Genomic DNA, 19769 nt, shown 5'->3' on the forward strand with positions numbered 1-19769 from the left:
GGATGGTGGTAAGCTCTGTGGGGCATTGGGAAGGGGATGAAGAAAGGAATGGATAGGAAAGACTGCAATATAAAATCACACGGTCATGGAAGTCCTCACTGAAATGGTGACATTTGAATTTAAAAACTGAAGACATTGACTGAGAGAAATGTGGATTTCTAGAACTGCACTATCCAACAATGGTAGCCACTAGCCATATGCTGCTATCTAAATTTATATGAATTAAAATTAAACAAAGTTAAAAATTCAGTTCCTCAGTCACCCTAGCCATGTTTCAAGTGCTCAGCAGTCACATGTGGCTAGTAGCTGCAAAACAGATAACAGAAAATGTGCATCATTGTAGAAAGTTCTGTTGGACAGCATTGCAGAGGACTCTCATTCCAGACAGGGCACAGCGAGTGTAAAGGTTGCTTGATTTGAGTTAAACAGTGACGTGGCTCTTCTGTGTACACATCCTACTATTCCTTGTTGTTTGCCTGTTTTTATCCTGAGGCTAAATGGCATTTGTCATTTATCACCTTAACCTAAACCAATTTTCCAAAGGCCCTTCTTGAACTTTAGACACTTGGTCTGTCCCATAAAATCTAAGGAATGTTGGCCTTGCATTGAGCAACTGTGTGAAGGGGTTTGAAGACCAGGAACCTGGACCAGGAGACGGAATACGTGTTCTATTTTGGAGTAGAGTAAGTTCATGGTATGATTCAATGTTGTCATCAGGGCTGATAGGGCACAAGCACCCATTAATCTGAGTGTTCTGGAGGGCTTCTAGTGGGCCAGGTGTTCACCCTTTAGTTGTATGTCATGGGGAAGTTGGAGGTATGGGAGTGAGTGGCACTCTGGGGCTCAAGACAATGACCAATTACCAACTGGAGCTGCAATATCTTAACACTGTAAAAACGGATAGAGTCTGACATGGTAACATACAAATGCAATTTCAGCCTTGGATAAATGTATGTGATAGGTATTTGGAAACTGTAATGGACTATGGAGTCCTATTATAAAGTCCTTTCCAGTTAACACACACAGCTTAAGGTGACAGGGTTTAAGGCCTTCTGCAGTGTGTTACTAGCATCCATTCTGGTATTTTCTCTCACTTCTTCATTATGTCATCTTTCCCTTCACTAGCATGACATATTTTCAGTGCCCAGTGAGTTCTGTGTGATACCACCTTTGTGTTTTTCTCATGTCTTTCTCTCTCTTTTTTTTTTCTTTTTTGAGACGGAGTCTCACTCTGTTGTGCAGTGGCGCAATCTCGGCTCACTGCAAGCTCCGCCTCCCGGGTTCACGCCATTCTCTTGCCTCAGCCTCCCAAGTAGCTGGAACTACAGGCGCCCGCCACCATGCCCAGATAATTTTTGTATTTTTAGTAGAGATGGGGTTTCACCGTGTTAGCCAGGATGGTCTCGATCTCCTGACCTCGCTATCCGCCCACCTCAGCCTCCCAACGTGCTGGGATTACAGGCGTGAGCCACCGCGCCCGGCCTCATGTCTTTCTTCCTTACTTGGAGGACACCTACCCTCCTTCTGCCTGGTTGAATCTTCCCCGCTCACCCTTAAGGTGCAGTTTAAACTTCCTTCCTTTCGTGGATTTAGCTTTGCCCATCCCAGGCCAGAAGCATTTCTCTCTCCTGTGGCCTGAAGTGGTCTTACCTACACTTACTTGGCAATTAGCAAGAGTACAAGTGCAATATCTTTGTTTTTCTGGATGTTTATCTACTCCTAGGTTAAATCTTACCTTCCTTAAGGGCAGAGGTCACAGTTCGTTCCTCCTTTTTTGTTACATGGCATGTTTTGATACATATTTGCCAAGCACCTACCATGTGAGTGGCTGAGGGCACAATGGAAAACCAACTCTGGACCCTGACCTCCTACGATTCTTGTCATTTTTAAAAAATGTGAATAAGCTTATTCAACTTTTGTAAGTCTTAGACAAAGATGGGGATCCCAGCGCCCCACTGATGAGAAGTGAAAACCCTGGCTGGCCCTTGTTGAAGACAGATTGAGCTGGGATGTGAACATTCACACTCCCTGGCGTTTAAGGCACTGCTGGAATAGTTTCTCTCTCAATGATCCAGAATTCCTGCCTCCTGGAAGGGTGTAAACAATGATTCACACCACGGCAGGCCTTTACAGTTCACCAAGCACATTCATCACAGCAGCGGGCTTTCAGGGAAGGTCAGGTTCTGACATGCTAACAGAGATTCACCTTCAGGTCACCAGACTTGCAGCTACTCTGCTCAACACCTATCATAACCAACAAAAGTTTTCTCCCTTCGTCCTTTAAGGATGGGTGTGCCAAGAAGGGTCGGCACAAAGCAATTCTGCCTCATGGTGTTTGCCTTGTAGCGTGCCTATTTTGAAGTTCCTTGGCCAAAACCTTTACTAGGAGTAAAGATTACGATGAGGGCCAGGCTGTGCAAAAGGCGCGGGAGGGCGGACGACTCTCCAGCACACTTGGTTGAAGTCCAAGTCCACCCCTGGCTATTCGAAGAAGTGAAGCAGGACTTTTCAGCCTAAGGGGTAGGGGGACAGGGGGAGAGGGCAGAAGAGCGGGTTTGCCGGAGATTCTGGGAATTCTGCATCTGTGGATGAGCCGGTGCCCAAGGTGCCCTCTTCCTCCCGGGTCCCGAGTGGGAGATCCGAGGGGGACAGGTCCCAGGCAGCGTTCGCAGGCGAAAGGGCGGGGCGGGGCGGGGCGGGGCGGGGCCGGCGCACCTGGGCGGGGAGGGGAGGAGAGAGGAGGGGAGGGGAGGTGCGCGGGGCTGAGCCTCGCGGGGGCCGCGGCGCGCGCCAATGGGCAGCGACTGGCAGCGCGCCCCGCGCCCGAGCCGCAGTCGCGCCCTCTCGCTTCCTGGCGAAGGCGCGGACGGCGCGCGGAGGCGAGCGCGGTGGAGAGGAGCCCCAGGCGCCGCAGCGCCGTCAGGGCATGAGGATGGCCGTGGGCTCCGTCAAGATGCAGCCGCCGTGCGAGAGCCCGGCCCTGGCCGCCGCGGCGGCGGTGGTGGCGGCAGACGGCCCCCTGCGCCGCAGCCCCAGCGCCCGGGAGCCCGAGCGTGAGCAGCCGCCGGCGTCGCTGCGGCCGCGGCTGAGGGACCTGCCCGCGCTGCTGCGGAGCGGGCTCACGCTGCGGAGGAAGCGGAGCGCCGCTGGGGGCCGGGTGAGTGGCCCGGCCCTGTCCGAGTGGGCACGGGCGGCGCGCACGTGTAGCCGGCGCCCACCCCCCCGGGCCGCAGAGGGGGGCGTCTGGAAGTTGGGGAGGTGGCAGAAGGGACGCCCTTCTGCCGGACTCGGCTGAAGAGGGGCCCGGGACGGCGGGTTTTGAGGTGCCACCCCTTGAGCGACGGCTTTCCCCGTCCCCCCACCCCCGCAAGGTGCACCTGACTTAACCCCAGGGCCCCGGGATTCAGGCTGCGGGACCGGGCATCGGCGGAAGACGAGCTGTTTGCCTCTTCTGGGAGGGGAAGCTGCAGGTGTCCAGCGTCCAACAGCCAGCCGGCCAGCCCTGTCCCAACCGCAACCTTCAGGCCCCACGAGCGGCATCCCTGTTTGCAGGACGCATGCGACGTGTGTGCTTTTTTTTGGAGGTCCTGTTGCAAGCTCTGGGCATTGAGACTGGTTTTGGTGGTCCCCACCGCCGAGGGGGAGACCCAGGAGTCGGAAGCTGTTGGGTGAGCTTCCAGTTCCTGGGTTCCGGTGTCTCCAGCACTTAATACTCCTGGACACCCTCTTGAGCAGGAGAGTGCACGCCCCCAAGAACCTTCAATATTGACTTCCTGATGGTGTGTTCAGATATGATTTCCTGGTGAAGGAGTGTCCCTCATTGAGTTCTAAGTGCATCTAATGACCTGAGCAGGTCAGGCATGTTTTGTATTTTTAAGAGAAGCAGGAAGGTCTGCTGATTGTCTCCTGGGATCTTTAAGAAGCCACCTAGGAGGCCCCGCCAGGGCCTCAGGACACAGAGCTGACTTACTCAGATTTCCCTGCTCACCAGGGTTTGGCGGCACCTTTGGTGGGTTCTACTCATCTTTTAAAAATTTATTATTAAGTGGTCTTTAATGAGAAGCTGCATCAATGTGGTTTTTCTTTCCTGTTTGGCTGTAATTTTTAAAATGCAGTGTTGTCTGACTTAAGACGAGACCTTACTGGGAGACTTACAGCACTTTCAGAGATGGGTTTGTGTAAACTTGAGAGTGAGGGATAACCACTTGTTTTGATGCTCCCTCCTTTGGGTAGGGAAGGGTCTGAACTGATGTAGGTCTTCAGCTTCTCGCGGCTGCATCTCTCTTTTCCTAGGCATTTTCCATCTCAGGTGGAAAATGGTCCATCCCAGGTCCATCTCAGAAGATGTTCTGAGGATTCTGTGGGTGTGATGGGACATTCTTAAAGTCGGTGACCCAGAGAGTTTAGGAATTGCCCACAAATGGCCTTAACATGTGTGGCATTTAGGATTGCCTGCAAAGTAAGTGAGGAAATGTGTCCCCAAGATGTGGTGTCGAAATAAACAAGAACTGGAGTTATAGACTTTGCAGGAATCTAGGGAAAAGTAGGTCAAATTATGTTTCTATTATCCTTGACGGTTACTTTTTCATGGCACAGAATACTGAAGACATGAGGGCCGCCAGGCAGTCTGTGACAAGAATTGCTGAAGGTTTCTGTTTAAATAGATCTATAGTATTTATTTGCATTCATACTCATGTTTCTTGCTGTATGGGATGGTGTTGTATACTTTGTCAATATACCTATTTAGTTTTATTTTTTAATTACTCTGAATGTGGTTACCTCAAATAATGTATGCTTTATTAACCCTCTTTGATTCTAATACTGTATTATTTCTTTTTGGGACTTCCCAAACACATTTCTTAAGTTCATGGCCAGTTTTTATTGAAGAAAGATTGATTGTCAGTTTTTCCAATGTTGGAAACCCATACTTTTTGACTTTATTTGACTGTTTATTTACCCTTTCTTCTGCCTTGGAACCACCTTTGTGATTTTGGAATCTTCCCCATCAAAAAAGTAGGAAGGGGGTTGAAAGAAGGGGAAAAACAAGTGAAATATGAACTTGTCTTAGGTAGCTCAGGCTGTCATAACAAAATACTATAGACTGGGTGGTTTAAACAAGAGGAATTTATCTTCTCACAGTTCAGGATGCTGGGAAGCCTGAGATCAATGTGTAGGCTGATTAGGTTTCTGGTGAGGGCTCTCTTCCCAGCCTGCAGATGACCACTTTCTCGTATATCCTTTCATGGCCTTCCCTTGGTATATGCAGAGGAAGAGAGGGCTCCCTCTTCTCATAAGGCCACTAATCCCATCATGAGGGCCCCACCATCATGACCTAGTCTAACCCTAAATAATTCTCAAAGATCTCATCTCCAAATAAGGTCACATTCAGGGTTAGGGCTTCAACATAAGAATTTTGTGGGGGGCATACACTTAACAGTTCAAAACACAGGGGTTTTGAAAGAAAGAGCGATACAAGTAGAATATGTATCATACTGGTTGGTTGGTGACTTGTTAGCATCTGGGATTGTCTGGTTAACCACCTTGGATTGGGCAGTGATGCTAATGCAAACAAATCATGGCTTGGATCTTTTTGTAGACCTTCAGCTTTGTGTCTCATGGGCCGTACCTCCAGACTGGGGCTGTGTGACTTCAGGGATAAGTTAACAGAAATCCATTACCACTAGTAAAGACACAGTTTTGTGCGTTACATAAGTTGGTTGAGTTTTCATCTCCTATATTGACCAAGATCTGATTTAGGAATATGTGCGGTCCTTATCCATGCTGCCCTGAGCTCCCACAAACCTGGACAATCTGACATCAACTGACATTAACAAAGTTCTTTGTGGGTTGTGTTGCTCAACCCAGGTGCATTATAGGCTATTTTTTTTTTTTTTTTTCCTGAGACAGGGTTTTGCTGTCACCTAGGCTGGAGTGCAGTGGTGTGATCACAGCTCACTGTACCCTCAACCTTCTGGGCTCAAGCAGTCCTCCCACCTCAGCCTCCTGAAGAGCTGGGATACAGGCACACACCACCATGCCTGGCTAATTTTTTTTTCCAATTTCTTTTAGAGACTGAGGATCTCACTATGTTGTAGGCTATCTGTTACTAGGAAAAAATCAAACTGTCATTTGGTTAATATGCCTGAGTTCCTTGGTTCCTCAGTTCAGTCACTTCTAGTTGTGTTGAATTCAGCATGCATACTGGTTAAGACTCTTTGCACTTCTTTAAGACAAATGAGGGAAAGACTAAGTTGTACATTGTGGGAGGGCCCTAACGACCTCTTAAAAATCAGTAGCAAAGTAATGCACAACCTGAGTTCCTGACAAAACCCTTTAACTTTTTTAATTGTATAACAGAGATTATGAGAGAATGGTATAATGAACACCTATGCTTCAACAATTATTAGCATTTTGCCAGTCTTGTTTCATTTATTTTCCCCCTCCATACACTTTTGTAGGGGCTATTGCATTTTAAAACAAAATTCTATACATCATGTTGTCTTACTCACAAATTTTTCAGTTTATGGTCCCGATAAGGACATTAAAAACAACAGCAAAACTTTGCCTTTTTCACACCTAAAATATTGATAATTTAAAAATATAATTTCCATATTCAAATTTTCTCAAAGTTGTCTTTTTACTTATGATTGTTGGAAACAGGAGCTAAACAAGGTCCACATATTGTATTTAGTTGTTAGGATTTTAAATCTATTTTATTTTATAACAGCTTCCCCTCCCTTTTTTCATGCCAGTGATTTGCAGAAGAGAGTGGTTCATTTGTGCTGTAGAACATCATACTGTCTGGACTGATTCCTTGTGGTGATGTTTAGCTTGTTCCTCTATTCTCTGTTTCCTGTGATCTGGCAGTTAGATATAGAGGTTTGATTAGATTCAGGTTCAAAGACAAGTAACCTTCATTGATGGTGCTGTGTAAAACCTATTGCATCACATCATGAGACACATAATGTCTGGATATCTCTCTTTTTGAGATGGAAAGATTGATTCGTGAGTTTAGGTAGTGTCACTTAGCTGTCTGCCTTCTACTTAATGATTTTAGTATCACAGATTGTTGTAGCCTAGATCCTTTTCATTAGGGGTTGCAAAATGGTGATGATCTAAATCCATCATTCTTCTTGCATTTATTAATTGGAATTCGGTCTATAAAGAACTTTCCCTCATAAATTATTTAGGTCTCTTGAAATTCACAATGTGTAGGATAGACAGGGAAAAGTCTTAATTTTTTCCTTTTATCAACTATCAGAGTAATGATTTGGTGCTTTAACAACCTCCAGTGAGAACCAGTGAGTTTTTTTTTTTAAGTGTTATTAAGAACGTATGAATCTTAATGTATTTGTTTCTGTCACTTCAGTCAATATCCTTTTTGGTGCTTGGTTTATCTTTGTCTCCTGTATACTTTTTAAATGGCCAGTAAACTCAAATACCTTTCTTACTTTTCTGGCACAAGATATTCTAAGTGTATCTTGTCCATACTCTGCTGCTCCCGACCTGAAACCCTGAAATCAGCCATTTTCCCAAGGAGCATTGTTGAATTTTTTTTTTTTTTTAAACTGACAAGCGTTCATTTCCCCATCTTTTACCTCTCTTAGTGGTTGCATTATTTTTCCCTTGGTCTTAAGCCTCCTACCTTACTTTTTTGTTTCCTTTTAAATCTTTCTCATCAGGTTGTTTCTAAGACTGATATTTTCCCCCTAATAAAAGAACTGATAACAGCTATTCCCTTTTTCTATATATACTGTCAAAATGCTGGGACTGACTTATTTTGGGCTTTGGCTGCTGTGATGTTTTCTGCAGCCTCTGCCACTGTCTTCAATGTCTTGATATCTGTTTCATTTACAGCAGCCAGAATGATTCACCAATTGTGCCAAATTGCTCACCAAAGACCTTCAGTGATTCCCAGCTTTTGGATTGGCCATCAGAAGGGCCTAATTCTCTTTAACCACCCTTCACTAGCCAGGGTTCGTATGGCCTGTGCTCTTCAAAATTGAGAAACTGAGAAGAACAGCTGGTAGCCCTCTGAATGAGGTTCTCTCTTTTTCTTTGCCCGGATGATTCCCTCTCAAAAAGGAACAAAGTATCCCTTTTCCCTTTGTCCAAGCTGGAGTGCTTTATCTCTGACTCAATACCCTCTGCTGCTAGAAACTTGACTTTATTGATTGAGAAATAGAAACCGATCCAAATTATATACCAGTATGCCCAATGTATCGCCATTTTAGGCACCTATTTTACAGGCAAAGCATGTCATTTATTCTTTGTATTTAAATTGAAATCAATGGCTAACATCATAGCACTTAATTATGTACCCTGCATATTCTGATATAAACTTCAACTCTCACTACAAGCGTATGAGTTAGATGCTGCTATTTGCATTCTACAGATGAAGAAACTGAAACACAGGTGTAATTTGCCCAAGGTTACAGAGTGTGTGCCAGAAGGGAGGTTTGCATCTAAGTATCCTGTTTCCGTAGAGCCAAGTCCATGCTCTGAATTAACTTTAGTTTTCCTCAAATGCATTGAGAGGGCAAAGGGTCTATTTACTCTAAACTATGATAGCCTTATAGTACCTGCTGATATTATCTTACCACTCTGGGAGAGGTAAATAAATGCCATTAATAATGTCAGACTTTTAACTTTTATTTGAGCACACAGAAGCTTATTATTGACATATTGGGTTTAGGGGAAGTGGGGAGAAGCATTGTGGTTATAGGTGAAAGGTAACTAATATTTACTTAAATTAAAAATAGCTCAAGATCAGCCTGGGCAACAAAGCAAGACCATGTCTCTACAAAAAAAAAATAAAATAAAGTAAAATAAAATAAAATAAAATACAAAACAAAACAGCATCCATGTGTCATAAGCAAAATCAGCCATGCTCACTTGATCAAGGTCAATCCAAAAACCTTGTGAATTCACCCAACTTACTTTGTTCTCATCTGCTTATGGCAGCCAGAAGATAAAGGCCATTAAGAGAGGCATGCATCTGCCAGGAAGGGTGAGTCAGATCAGATATGAGGGACACATACTGAACTTATTTGAGAAATATTGGCTTCGCTGCCTCTGCTTGCTGAACAAACTACTATCCTGATCCTTGGTGTAAAACTATGTTAGCTATGGCTACAGATAAAATAAAGCTCTGTGGATGCCGATTTCAAAAATATTTATTTGGGAAAAAGGAAAAGAAACTGTAGATTCATTTAATTTCATGTGAATTCTAGCAAAGGAACTCAATGGCAAGTTAATATTTTTTTTATTTATTTCTTCCTTTCCCTCCCAACCCCCACACTTTGGTGACATAATTAGATCCCAGGAAAAGACACAGGCTGTGGCTTCAGAGTGGGTTTGAATCCCAGTGCTATCACTTGTTATCTTTGCATGAGTTATTCTCTGAGCATTCTGAGCCTCAGTTTCTTCCTCTGTAATGACATACACAGTGGATCAGGTTTTTCCATGAATAGAGATAATATAAAGTGTTGGATACATTGGAACTTAAATAGTTGTGTCCCTGGCAGGATGCTTACTCTAGGCAAAAGGACTTTCATGGACATATTTATAGAAATCTAGACACAAACATTTTTGCTTTCATATGCAATGTTGGATTCTATTTTTTAAAAGCACATGATATCCTAACATATAGTGAGTATTTTAGGTGGTGTCTAAATACTGATACCATAACAAATAGGCTTCATTTCATACTTGCAGTTTCTCCTAAATTGATGTGGCAGTAATTGGCAACTTGTGTAGCTAGCAATAGCTGGAAAGGTAGGAAATAAGTCATTGGTAGTGACTTTGAGCACTTGTGATTTTTTTGCCTCAATACTGCATAACAATCTTTGTTAGGAGTATAGATAATTCCAGTAATGATATATGATCTGGAAGTACTTTTTGAGAGATCATAAGATTTTATATGAAGATAAAATAGTTAAAATCAGTGACTTGATTTGTTGTGGCAAATCATTATTATGATAAATCATTCGTTAATGGGTATGGACAAGGGAAAATCAACAGATGCCACTGTGGTAGGTCTTCTTCAGATTGAAGCCTCCATAGTCCCCTGAAGGGAAGAGGTATTTTCACCTATGAGGAAATTACAATCCAGAGAGGTTGCAAGCTTTCCCATGGCTAACCATCTAGGAAATAGCAGACAAAGAATGGAGCCCAGAACTACCTGATTTCAAAGACTATAGCTTGTCTGCAGTATCATGTCTAAAACTTTGAAAGGATAACAACATATGGTATATTGAAACAATGGATGCAGGAAACATTTCAAGTCTTAGTGTAAAGCACAGCTCATTCTCTTTCCACTCTCTTCAGTAATGGCTTCCAGGATCAGTCATTTATTTATTTTTATTGATACATATTTTCAGGGTACATGTGATAATTTGATACATGTAATCAAGGGTAATTGGGATATTGATCACCTTAAATATTTTTCTTTTCTTTATACTAGGAACATTTAAATTATTCTCTTGAGGCTACTTTGAAATGAAATGCACAATCAATTAATGTTAAATTATAGTCACCCTATTTTTTTTTGGATGGAGTCCCACTCTATCGCCCAGGTTGGAATGTATTGGTGGGATCTCAGCTCACTGCAACCTCTACCTCTTGGGTTCAAGTGGTTCTCCTGCCTCAGCCTCCTGAGTAGCTGGGATTACAGGCATCCACTACCATGCCTGGTTAGTTTTTGTATTTTTAGTAGAGACGGGGTTTCATCATGTTGGCCAGGCTGGTCTTCAACTCCTGACCTCAAGTGATCCGCCTGCCTCAGCCTCCCAAAGTGCTGGGATTACAGGTGTGAGCCACTGCTCCTGGCCCCTACTGATCTGTGGAACACTGGGTCTTATTACTTCTTATTTATTTATTTTTTTGAGACAGAGTCTTGCTCTTTCACCCAGCCTGGAGTAAGGTGGCACCATTTTGGCTCATGCAACGTCCACCTCTGGGTTCAAGCGATTCTTGTGCCTCAGCCTCCCTCCCAAGTAGCTGGGATTACAGGCATGTGCCACCACACCTGGCTAATTTTTGTATTTTTAGTAGAGATGGGGTTTCGCCATGTTGGCCAGGCTGGTCTCGAACTCCTGGCCTCACATGATCTGCATGCCTCGCCCTCCAAAAGTGTTGGGATTACAGGCATGGGCCACCGTACCCAATCCATCAGTTATATCTAAGTGTATATTTGTACCTGTTAATCAAACTCTCTTCATCCCCTCCTCTCCACTACCCTTCCTGGCCTCTGGTAACCACCAGTGTACCCTCTATCTTCATGAGAAGGGATCAGTCTTTACTCACAAGCTTTGGCCATGGCTTGAGCAGAGTAGCTGTCAGTCATCTCCCAGCAATACCAGCCATTGGACAAGAAACATGAAGGTTTGGGATGACTCATCCTAGAAGTCATTGTTTTCTCAGCTCCATAGTACACATCTACTTGGAGATTTATAAGGCATGCAAGCTCCTTTTCTGGCCTGTATGGAAAACTGGAAGAGATAGAATGAGTTCCTTGTAACCCAGGATTTATGTTTCTGATGGTAACATGCTTGATATTTAAGCAACTTGAAATTAGGAAGTTGGAAGTACACATACCTGTCAAAGTAACTGAACCTATTTACAATAGAATAAAATCATTGAGAATACACAATATCTTTTAATGAAATTAAATTTTGGTATGTTTACCTTTTAATGCACTATGATTACCTGCATGGAATTACCTTAATTGTTTTTGTTTTGGGTGGGGGGATTCCAGGCCTTTTTAAGAATCAAAAGATAGCACAGCAAAAGAAATGCACATTCAGACATAATTTTGCATCTCATTTCAGAGGGCTTGTGGATGTTCTGAAGCCTGTGCCACAAGACCCCTGGTTAGAAAGTGCTTCTCTAACTTGCCTTCCAGAAAGCAGCATCATGGTTTTACAATTATTTTACCTTTTCTCTCCTTTTCCTCTAAAAATTTGATGTAAGTACTCATTCAGTTGCTAGTAAATTTTTTTTGAATCAAAATATTTTACTGGTGTTGAATTGGAAATCATTCACCTCCAAATATAGCAAATGCTTCGATAAGCCCTGGTAGGTGGTGGTGCTGAAAATGATGATAACTATTAATATTTAACAAATCTTAATATAACATTTATCATATCATGTTGTTTGAAGTACTTTAAGAACAGTAACTCATTTAGACCTGGTAACAACAATCTTATGTCGCAGATGGTCTCATGGTCTTCTTTTCCCAAAGAGAAAAATGTGGCATAGGTTGAGTTGCCTAAGATCACCCAATAAGAGAAGGAGCCAAATTTGAACCCAAGAAGGCTGACTCCATATTATACAGTCTAACACTTCTTCTGCATCCTCTCTCTAAATAAGAAAATTAATGTATGTCCTTGATTAGAGTCTCTCTTTTTTCATTTGGACACTTTCAAAATTGAGATGTATCTTACAGTTGCTGTGATCATTTGAAGAAGTACTTACTGTTTTGCTCCCTATAAAGCTATTATTAAATCGATGGTATATCTTAAAATTATTGGTGTCCTTGAATAAAGGAACTATGGTAAGCCATGTTTTTTATTTTAAAAATATAGCTACATAGTTTATAGAAATATCATAGTAAATCACAGCTTTAACATGGGGTATACAAACAATCCCAATTTATTTATAAAGTGTGAAAAATATAAATTAAGATTATATTAACAATCTATGTGAACACTGATGCTGCTTAGGTAATGATTTAAATGTCAGAAGAGAATAAATTTAAATTTTTTCCTACAAAAAGCATTAATAGCCTTACAGTAATGTTGAAGGTGGAAGAAACCAAAATTGTAAGTGGGGGGGGGGGTGTTAAAATATGTATATGTGTGTGTATATACATAATTATCAGTTTTCTTACAGCTTTTTTTAGGAAAGCAAAATTTAAAAGTTAAACTTTACATATAAATTTCCTAAAACTGAGAACCATGAATATAACTAAATGACATTAGATATAGACATGCATTTGAGTCACTGTAATTTGTATAGTGAGTTGGCAGATCTTACCTTCTATGACTCAGTTAATCTGTTTTGTATTCATCTGCTTTGTTCATGGGACATTGACTTCTTGCTTATAAAATCCTTTTCATTTTGTACTGTTTGTATTATCTGTAGAGAAAATATCATTCAGGATTTCTAACAAGGCAAAACAAATCTTTACTAAAGTTACAATTCTGAAAACCAGGGCTTTTGCATTCTAGTTGGTTGTCTTCCTGTATTTTTTTCCAACTGGTCTAGCAACTTAAACTCGGTCCATTGGTGGTTTTGTTGTTCAGTTGAATTTGACCTTGTCAAATCATTTACCTGCAGCTGTTATGAGGTGTACATGCAAATACTTGTGATTGCCTAACACTTAGGACTTTGGTGTTGACGGTAAATTTATTTTATCTCTGGTTACCATTGAGGGAAGTGAACAGCTTATCACTTCTGCTTGCTCTGACACTCTAAATGTTGACTGTAATGAACAAACACTGCAAATGGTTGACTCATTATATTGTGCTGTGAATTTGTACATAGGAATGAAATCTTTGCAAAAAAAATTTTTTTACGTTGAGAAGAGGATATAATAATAACTTTCGGAGATTAGGGGAAGTATGATGCCTGTTTCAATCTATTAAAATGCAGTTTGGCTGTGGTGTAAGAGAACATTTTTTAGAATGAGTTTACCACTTAAGGGCTGCATGACCTGGAGTAAATCAAATAACTTCTGTGAGTCTCTGTCTCTAAAATGGAATACCAGTATTCTATCATGGGAACCAATGGTGGGATAGGGAGTCAGGTTTTATTTCTTGTTCCTTGTCTGGCCAAGGTCCAAGCAGTGTTCTGTGTTGAGATGACAACTCAACCAGTAGGACACTTTAGGGCGAATCTTAGACAAATGGAAAGATGAGTCTTTAATATTAACCACATCTCTTTAGTTGGAGAGGGAGAAGTTAATGCATTAGCAGAGGGAGCATTTGAAAATGGGAAAGGGATCTAATTAAATCAAGAATCTGTCATATCAAAAGAGTAAAAAGAACACATCTATAAATCTGTTTCTAGAAGATTAAATGGTTTGTTTGGCCATAAACAGAATTCTGGGAGAGGTGTCAGAAGAGTACTTAGTGGCAGCAACCCTATGTGTCTGTCAGAGATCTTACCAGGTGGTTTTCTCTTCTTTTGGATAATGTTTAAGCATTCAAATTTCCCACTGCTCTTGGCACATAACTCTCTAAAAAAAAAAAAAAAAAAAAAGCTGCCTAGGCATATTCTAATCTACCTTGAGTATCTCAAATGAAGCTAGATCTTAAAAAAGCCCATCTGTAGTTGTGTGTTCACTCTGTCGTGATTTATATAATGCTTTACCTTCACAAAGCGCTTTCATATACATTCTTATTTTACTCTTTTCGTAACTGGAATAAAGTCTTTATAGACTCAGAAGTTACTGAGCTTTTCTGTATGCTGCGGCCTCACCGTCTGTGAATCACAGGCAGTGCCCACATAGTTATGTAGAGGATGCTCAGTAAGCGTGAGCTGCTGCTGTTGTCAGTGCTCTCATCATCATCAGTGCCTGAAATTGCAGATCTGAGGGATTCCAGAGTTAGTCTCTCTGAAGAGCTGAAAGAGATCTTACTGGTTATATTGGTAGAAATTAAGTAAGAAAACTGAGGCTCTACAATTGGTATCCTGCTGAAGGTCATCATGAGGAAGTTAAGAGTCAGGAGACCCTTAGGCTGGGCTTCTCAGTCCAGGGTCTCTGAGAGGTTAGCCTCAGGCTGCAGTGAAGGGTGGGGCTAAAGCAGAACTTCTCAAACTGGAGCCTGCATGAGAATACCTGGAGGGCTTGTTAAAACACATATTCCAGGGCCTCAGCCTTAGAGACTTTGGTTCAACAGCTCATGGACAGGGCCCAATCATCTGCCTTTTTATCAAGTTTTAGGGTGTGCTGTTGCTGCATCCACAGACCACACTTCGTAGCACTGAACTAGAAGGCCTCAAAAGTTTGGTGACCATCACCATCAGAACATTGCTTAGGTCAGGAGTCTGCCTGGCTGTTTACCACCTCCATGATGACGGCCAGACCCAAATAGAGGACTCTGACTATAAGAACTTTGTTGAATGAATAATTTTGGAAACTCCCCCTTGGTGGTTTCTACGGAGTAACTGGCAGTTTAAAAAAAGAAAAAAGGGGGGAGGATTTGGAGCATCATCGCCCATGGCAGCTATGCTGGCTATTCTGTTTGTCCATCCTGAGTCCTCTCTGCCCTTCCCTGTTCTGGTCTGCACCGTGGAGGCTGCCTTTGTGGACGTTCATCACCAGGACTCTGTTGCCCTCTGGCTTAGGTTTGGGTTTAGTCAGTGGTAGGTCAGGAGGAGCAAGAGGCCAGGAGTATCTATTCTTCCTGCTTGCTCTCTTTTTCTCTGTGGTGCTTGCAGTGTCTGTGACCACCTATAATGGCAGCTGCCCCTGGGCAGTCCCTCCTCAATCGCATCACCTGTCTCCAGCCTCCAGTACAGCTGTGTCTCCCCTTGGCTGCCAGGCCTTAGACTGTTCAAGGCTTGTCATGACTAGTCCCTTTGTGCTGTAGCATCTACTTGGGCCTCTGAACCTTGCCCACACATCTTTGATGGGCTCTTTTCTAGAGGACCCTTGTTGGATGGAGGAGCCCAGGTAAGAGCCATGCTAGAAAATGTGACAGTGGGAGGTGTAGCCATGGTGAGAAGAAACTCGTGAACAGAATGGGCACTGGCAAGTCTGATGGCAAGGCAGAGGCCCAATCCCTCTTTGGGTGGAGGATAGAGGGAGAGGCAAGGGAAGGCCTGGCCTTGAAAGTGATACTGGGCTTCACCGTAGAGGGTCCTGAGGGGTCCCTGGACCTCTGGTTAGAAGGTAGGACTACTTGAATGTGAATCAAGGGCCATTTCTGTGCATAAACCTGGGTGGCTAGGGTTTGGAATAGGAGAAGCTGTTATATGAGGAATTGGCATTCCTTCTCTGCAATTGCCTAGCAATGTTTTTTCTGCCCCTGCTTTTTTTTTTCCGCAGACACCCTCAGCATCGTCAGCTTATACAAAGGAATTATAAAACCTTTATGTGGGACTTTGATCTTGCTAAATTTTGTCACCGTGTATTGAACATGTTCTGAAATGCCTGCCAAAACTACATTCATGAAGTAACAAATAGTCAGATAGGATAATTACACCTCCGGTTCCTTTGCCCATAGGTTCCAGCAATGGGCATGTTGGTGAGATAAAACACATTTTTCATGGTTTTGGGGGTCAACCAGATCATCTTCTACAGTAACCTCACCATGAAGCAGGACTACCACACATATCAATTCTGTGTGTTTATTAGTTCTTTTATATTGAAACATCATGCTAGGTTGAAACTATTTCAGAGCTTTTATAAATAATATTGGAGTGGTAAAGGTTGGGTACCAACTTGTCTTAATAAATGAAATATATAAAGACAAAACAAGCCCCCAATCTCAAATTTTCTGTTGTTACAATTCTTTAGGTATAAGAAAAATTCTCTATGAGGAAAAATCAACCCTGGAATTTTTTTCCCTCTCTTTCTGGGTAATTGGGTAGATACCTACCCAGATCTCATCTTGAATTACCTTGTGTTGTAGGAGGGACCCGGTGGGAGGTAACTGAATCATGGGGGAAGATCTTTCCTGTACTTGTGATAGTGAATAAATTTTATGAGATCTGATGGTTTTAAAAAGGGGAGTTTCCCTGCAGAAGCTCTTTTCCCTTGTTTACCACCATGTGAGACGTGCATTTTACCTTCCTCCACGATTGTGAGGCCTCTCCAGCCATGCGGACTGTAAGTCCATTAAACCTCTTTCTTTTGTAAATTGCCTAGTCCAGGGTATGTCTTTATCAGCAGCATGAAAATGGACTAATACAGTAAATTGATACCAGTAGAGTGGGGGCACTACTGAAAAGATACCTGAAAACGTGGAAGCGACTTTGGAACTGGGTAACAGGCAGAGGTTGGAACAGTTTGCAGGGCTCAGAAGAAGACAGGAAAATTTGGGAAAGTTTGGAACTTCCTAGAGACTTGTTGAATGGTTTTGCCCAAGATACTTATAGTGATATGGACAATAAAGTCCAGGCTGACGTGGTCTCAGATGGAGACGAGGAATGTGTTGGGAACTGGAGCAAAGGTGACTCTTGTTATGTTTTAGCAAAGAACTGGTGGCATTTTGCCCCTGTCCTAGAGATTTGTGGAACTTTGAACTTGAGAGAGATGATTTAGGGTATCTGGCAGAAGAAATTTCTAAGCAGCAAAGCATTCAAGAGGTGACTTGGGTGGTGTTAAAGGCATTCAGTTTTATAAGTGAAGCAGAGCATAAAAGTTTGGAAGATTTGCAGCCTGACAATGTGATAGAAAAGAAAATCCCATTTTCTGAGGAGAAATTCAAGCCAGCTACAGAAATTTACATAAGTAATGCAGAGCCTAATGTTAATCCCCAAGACAATGGGAAAAATATCTCCAGGGTTTTTCTGTTGTTAAACAGAAAAAGGTCCAAGGTGTCAGAGACCTTTACTGCAGCCGCTCCCGTCACAAGCCCAGAGGCCTAGGAGGAAAACGTGGTTTGGTGGGCCGGGCCCAGGGTCCATGTGCTGTGTGCAGCCTAGGGAACTTGGTGCCCTGTGTCCCAGCTGCTCCGGCCGTGGCTGAAAGGGGCCAACTTAGAGCTCAGGCTTTGGCTTCAGAGGTTGGAAGCTCCAAGCCTTAGCAGCTTCCACGTTGTGTTGAGTCTGTGAGTGCACAGAAGTCAAGAATTGGGGTTTGAGATCTGCCTAGATTTTAGCAGATGTATAGAAATGCCTGGATGCCCAGGCAGAGGTTTGCTGCAGGAACAGGGCCCTCGTGGAGAATCTCTGCTAGGGCATTGTGGAAGGGGAATGTGGGGTGGGAGCCCCTACACAGAGTCCCTACTGGGGAACAGCTCTCTACCACCTGGTGGAGCTGTGAGAAGAAGGCCACTGTCCTCCAGACCCCAGAATGGTAGATCCACTAACAGCTTACACTGTGCCCCTGGAAAAGCCAGACATTCAACACCAGCCCGTGAAAGTAGCCTGGAGGGGAATATACCCTGCAAAGCCACAGGGGTGGAGCTGCCCAAGGCTGTGGGAGCCCTCGTCTTGCATCAGCGTGACCTGAATGTGAGACATGGAGTCAAAAGAGATCATTTTGGACCTTTTAAGATTTGACAGCCCTGCTGGATTTTGGACTTATATGGGGCCTGTAGCCCCTTTGTTTTGGCCAATTTCTCCCATTTGGGATGGCTGTATTTACTCAATGCCTGCACCCCTATTGTATTTAGGAAGTAACTAACTTGCTTTTGATTTTACAGGCTCATAGGCAGAAGGGACTTGCCTTGTCTCAGATGAGACTTTGGACTGTGGACTTTTGAGTTAATGCTGAAATGAGCTAATATTTTGGGGGACTGTTGGGAAGGAAAGATTGGTTTTGAAATGTGAGGACATGAGATTTGGGAGGGGCCGAGTGGAATGATATGGTTTGGCTGTGTCCCCACCCAAATCTCATCTTGAATTCCCATGTGTTGTGGAAGGAACCCAGTGGGAGGTAATTGAATCATAGGGCAGGTTTTTCCTGTGCTGTTCTCATGATAGTGAATAAGTCTCATGAGATCTGATGGTTTTAAAAAGGGGAGTTTCCCTGCACAAGCTCTTTTCTCTTGTCTGCTGCCATGTGAGATGTGCCTTTCACCTTCTGCCATGATTATGAGGCCTCCCCAGCCACATGGAACAAGTCCATTAAACCTATTTCTTTTGTAAATTGCCCAGTCCTGGGTATGTCTTTATCAGCAGTGTGAAAACAGAGTAATACACTGGGTTTTCTTATATTTATATGTCAGAAAATATGGATGTGTGAGGGAGTCAAGGGATGACCTCATGGAGCTGAGGCCATCATGATAAGTCACCTTATGTTACTCAGTGTGGCACAAGTTCAAGTGTATGAATCCTTTGGTTTTGCTCCATTTTCTCTTCTTTCTGGTCATTTCTCCAATAAAGCTTGGTTGCTGGGTACCTGGAGAAGACAAGCAAATGGAAGCCCAGAGGACAGGAGCCCAAATCTGCCAGGAAGGAGGTAGAGCGTTCCTAGTTGAAGGCTTCCAGGAAGTGGCCATGCCTGTGCATCACTGCTTAGTGGGAATGGACCAGAGGGAAGAGGAGAGGGGTTCTAGCGTGGAATACCCTGGTAAGAGAATCCAAGCCCTGGTCAGGGAACAAGGAGGAGCTCAGTGTGGAGGAGGGGCTGTGGGGGCTGGGGGACCCAGACATGCAGGAATCCCTTTTCCAGCCTCAGACCCTGGGGCAAGGATGGTTCCCGCAAATCCATCTTGTTTTCACCTCCAGTCTAGAGTGAATGTTCTCCCTATCCCCCTAGCTGGGAAAGGAGTTTTTCCTGTTCAGAGACTCAGGTCCACTTTCTGTGCTTACCATCTCCTTCTCTGGTTTGGCCTTCAGAAGTCTCTGGTCGGCCTTCTTCCTGGTTTGTGAAGATTCATTTCCTTACTTCCCCTTGGATGAGCTATCCATCTTCACTTTGGGTTAGGTTTCCTTTGGCTTTGTGGTTCCTGTTGTCTTGTTCTCCTCTCCTGAGCTTTTTTCCTGGAGACTTCTCTGGTGGGCTGTTTTCCCAGCCTCTCTTCTCTGAGTCAGCTCAGCCGCTTGTTTGCTGTCGTTGTTTCCCAGCACAGCACTCCTGTTTATTCATC

General features: G+C 43.3%; 1 protein-coding gene across 1 annotated transcript in view; it reads left to right on the top strand.

The window, feature by feature from the left end:
- Window positions 1-2840: 2840 nt before the first annotated feature.
- Window positions 2841-19769, top strand: part of RAPGEF5 (Rap guanine nucleotide exchange factor 5) — a 239561-nt gene continuing 222632 nt past the window's right edge. Inside the window, exon 1 of the mRNA XM_032759601.2 lies at window positions 2841-3157. Within this exon, the coding sequence (XP_032615492.1) occupies window positions 2927-3157 (231 nt within the window). The 5' untranslated portion in view covers window positions 2841-2926. The remainder of the gene's footprint in view (window positions 3158-19769) is intronic.

This window comes from Hylobates moloch, unplaced genomic scaffold (genome assembly GCF_009828535.3).
Source record: "Hylobates moloch isolate HMO894 unplaced genomic scaffold, HMol_V3 SCAFFOLD_1, whole genome shotgun sequence".
Lineage (NCBI taxonomy): Eukaryota > Metazoa > Chordata > Mammalia > Primates > Hylobatidae > Hylobates > Hylobates moloch.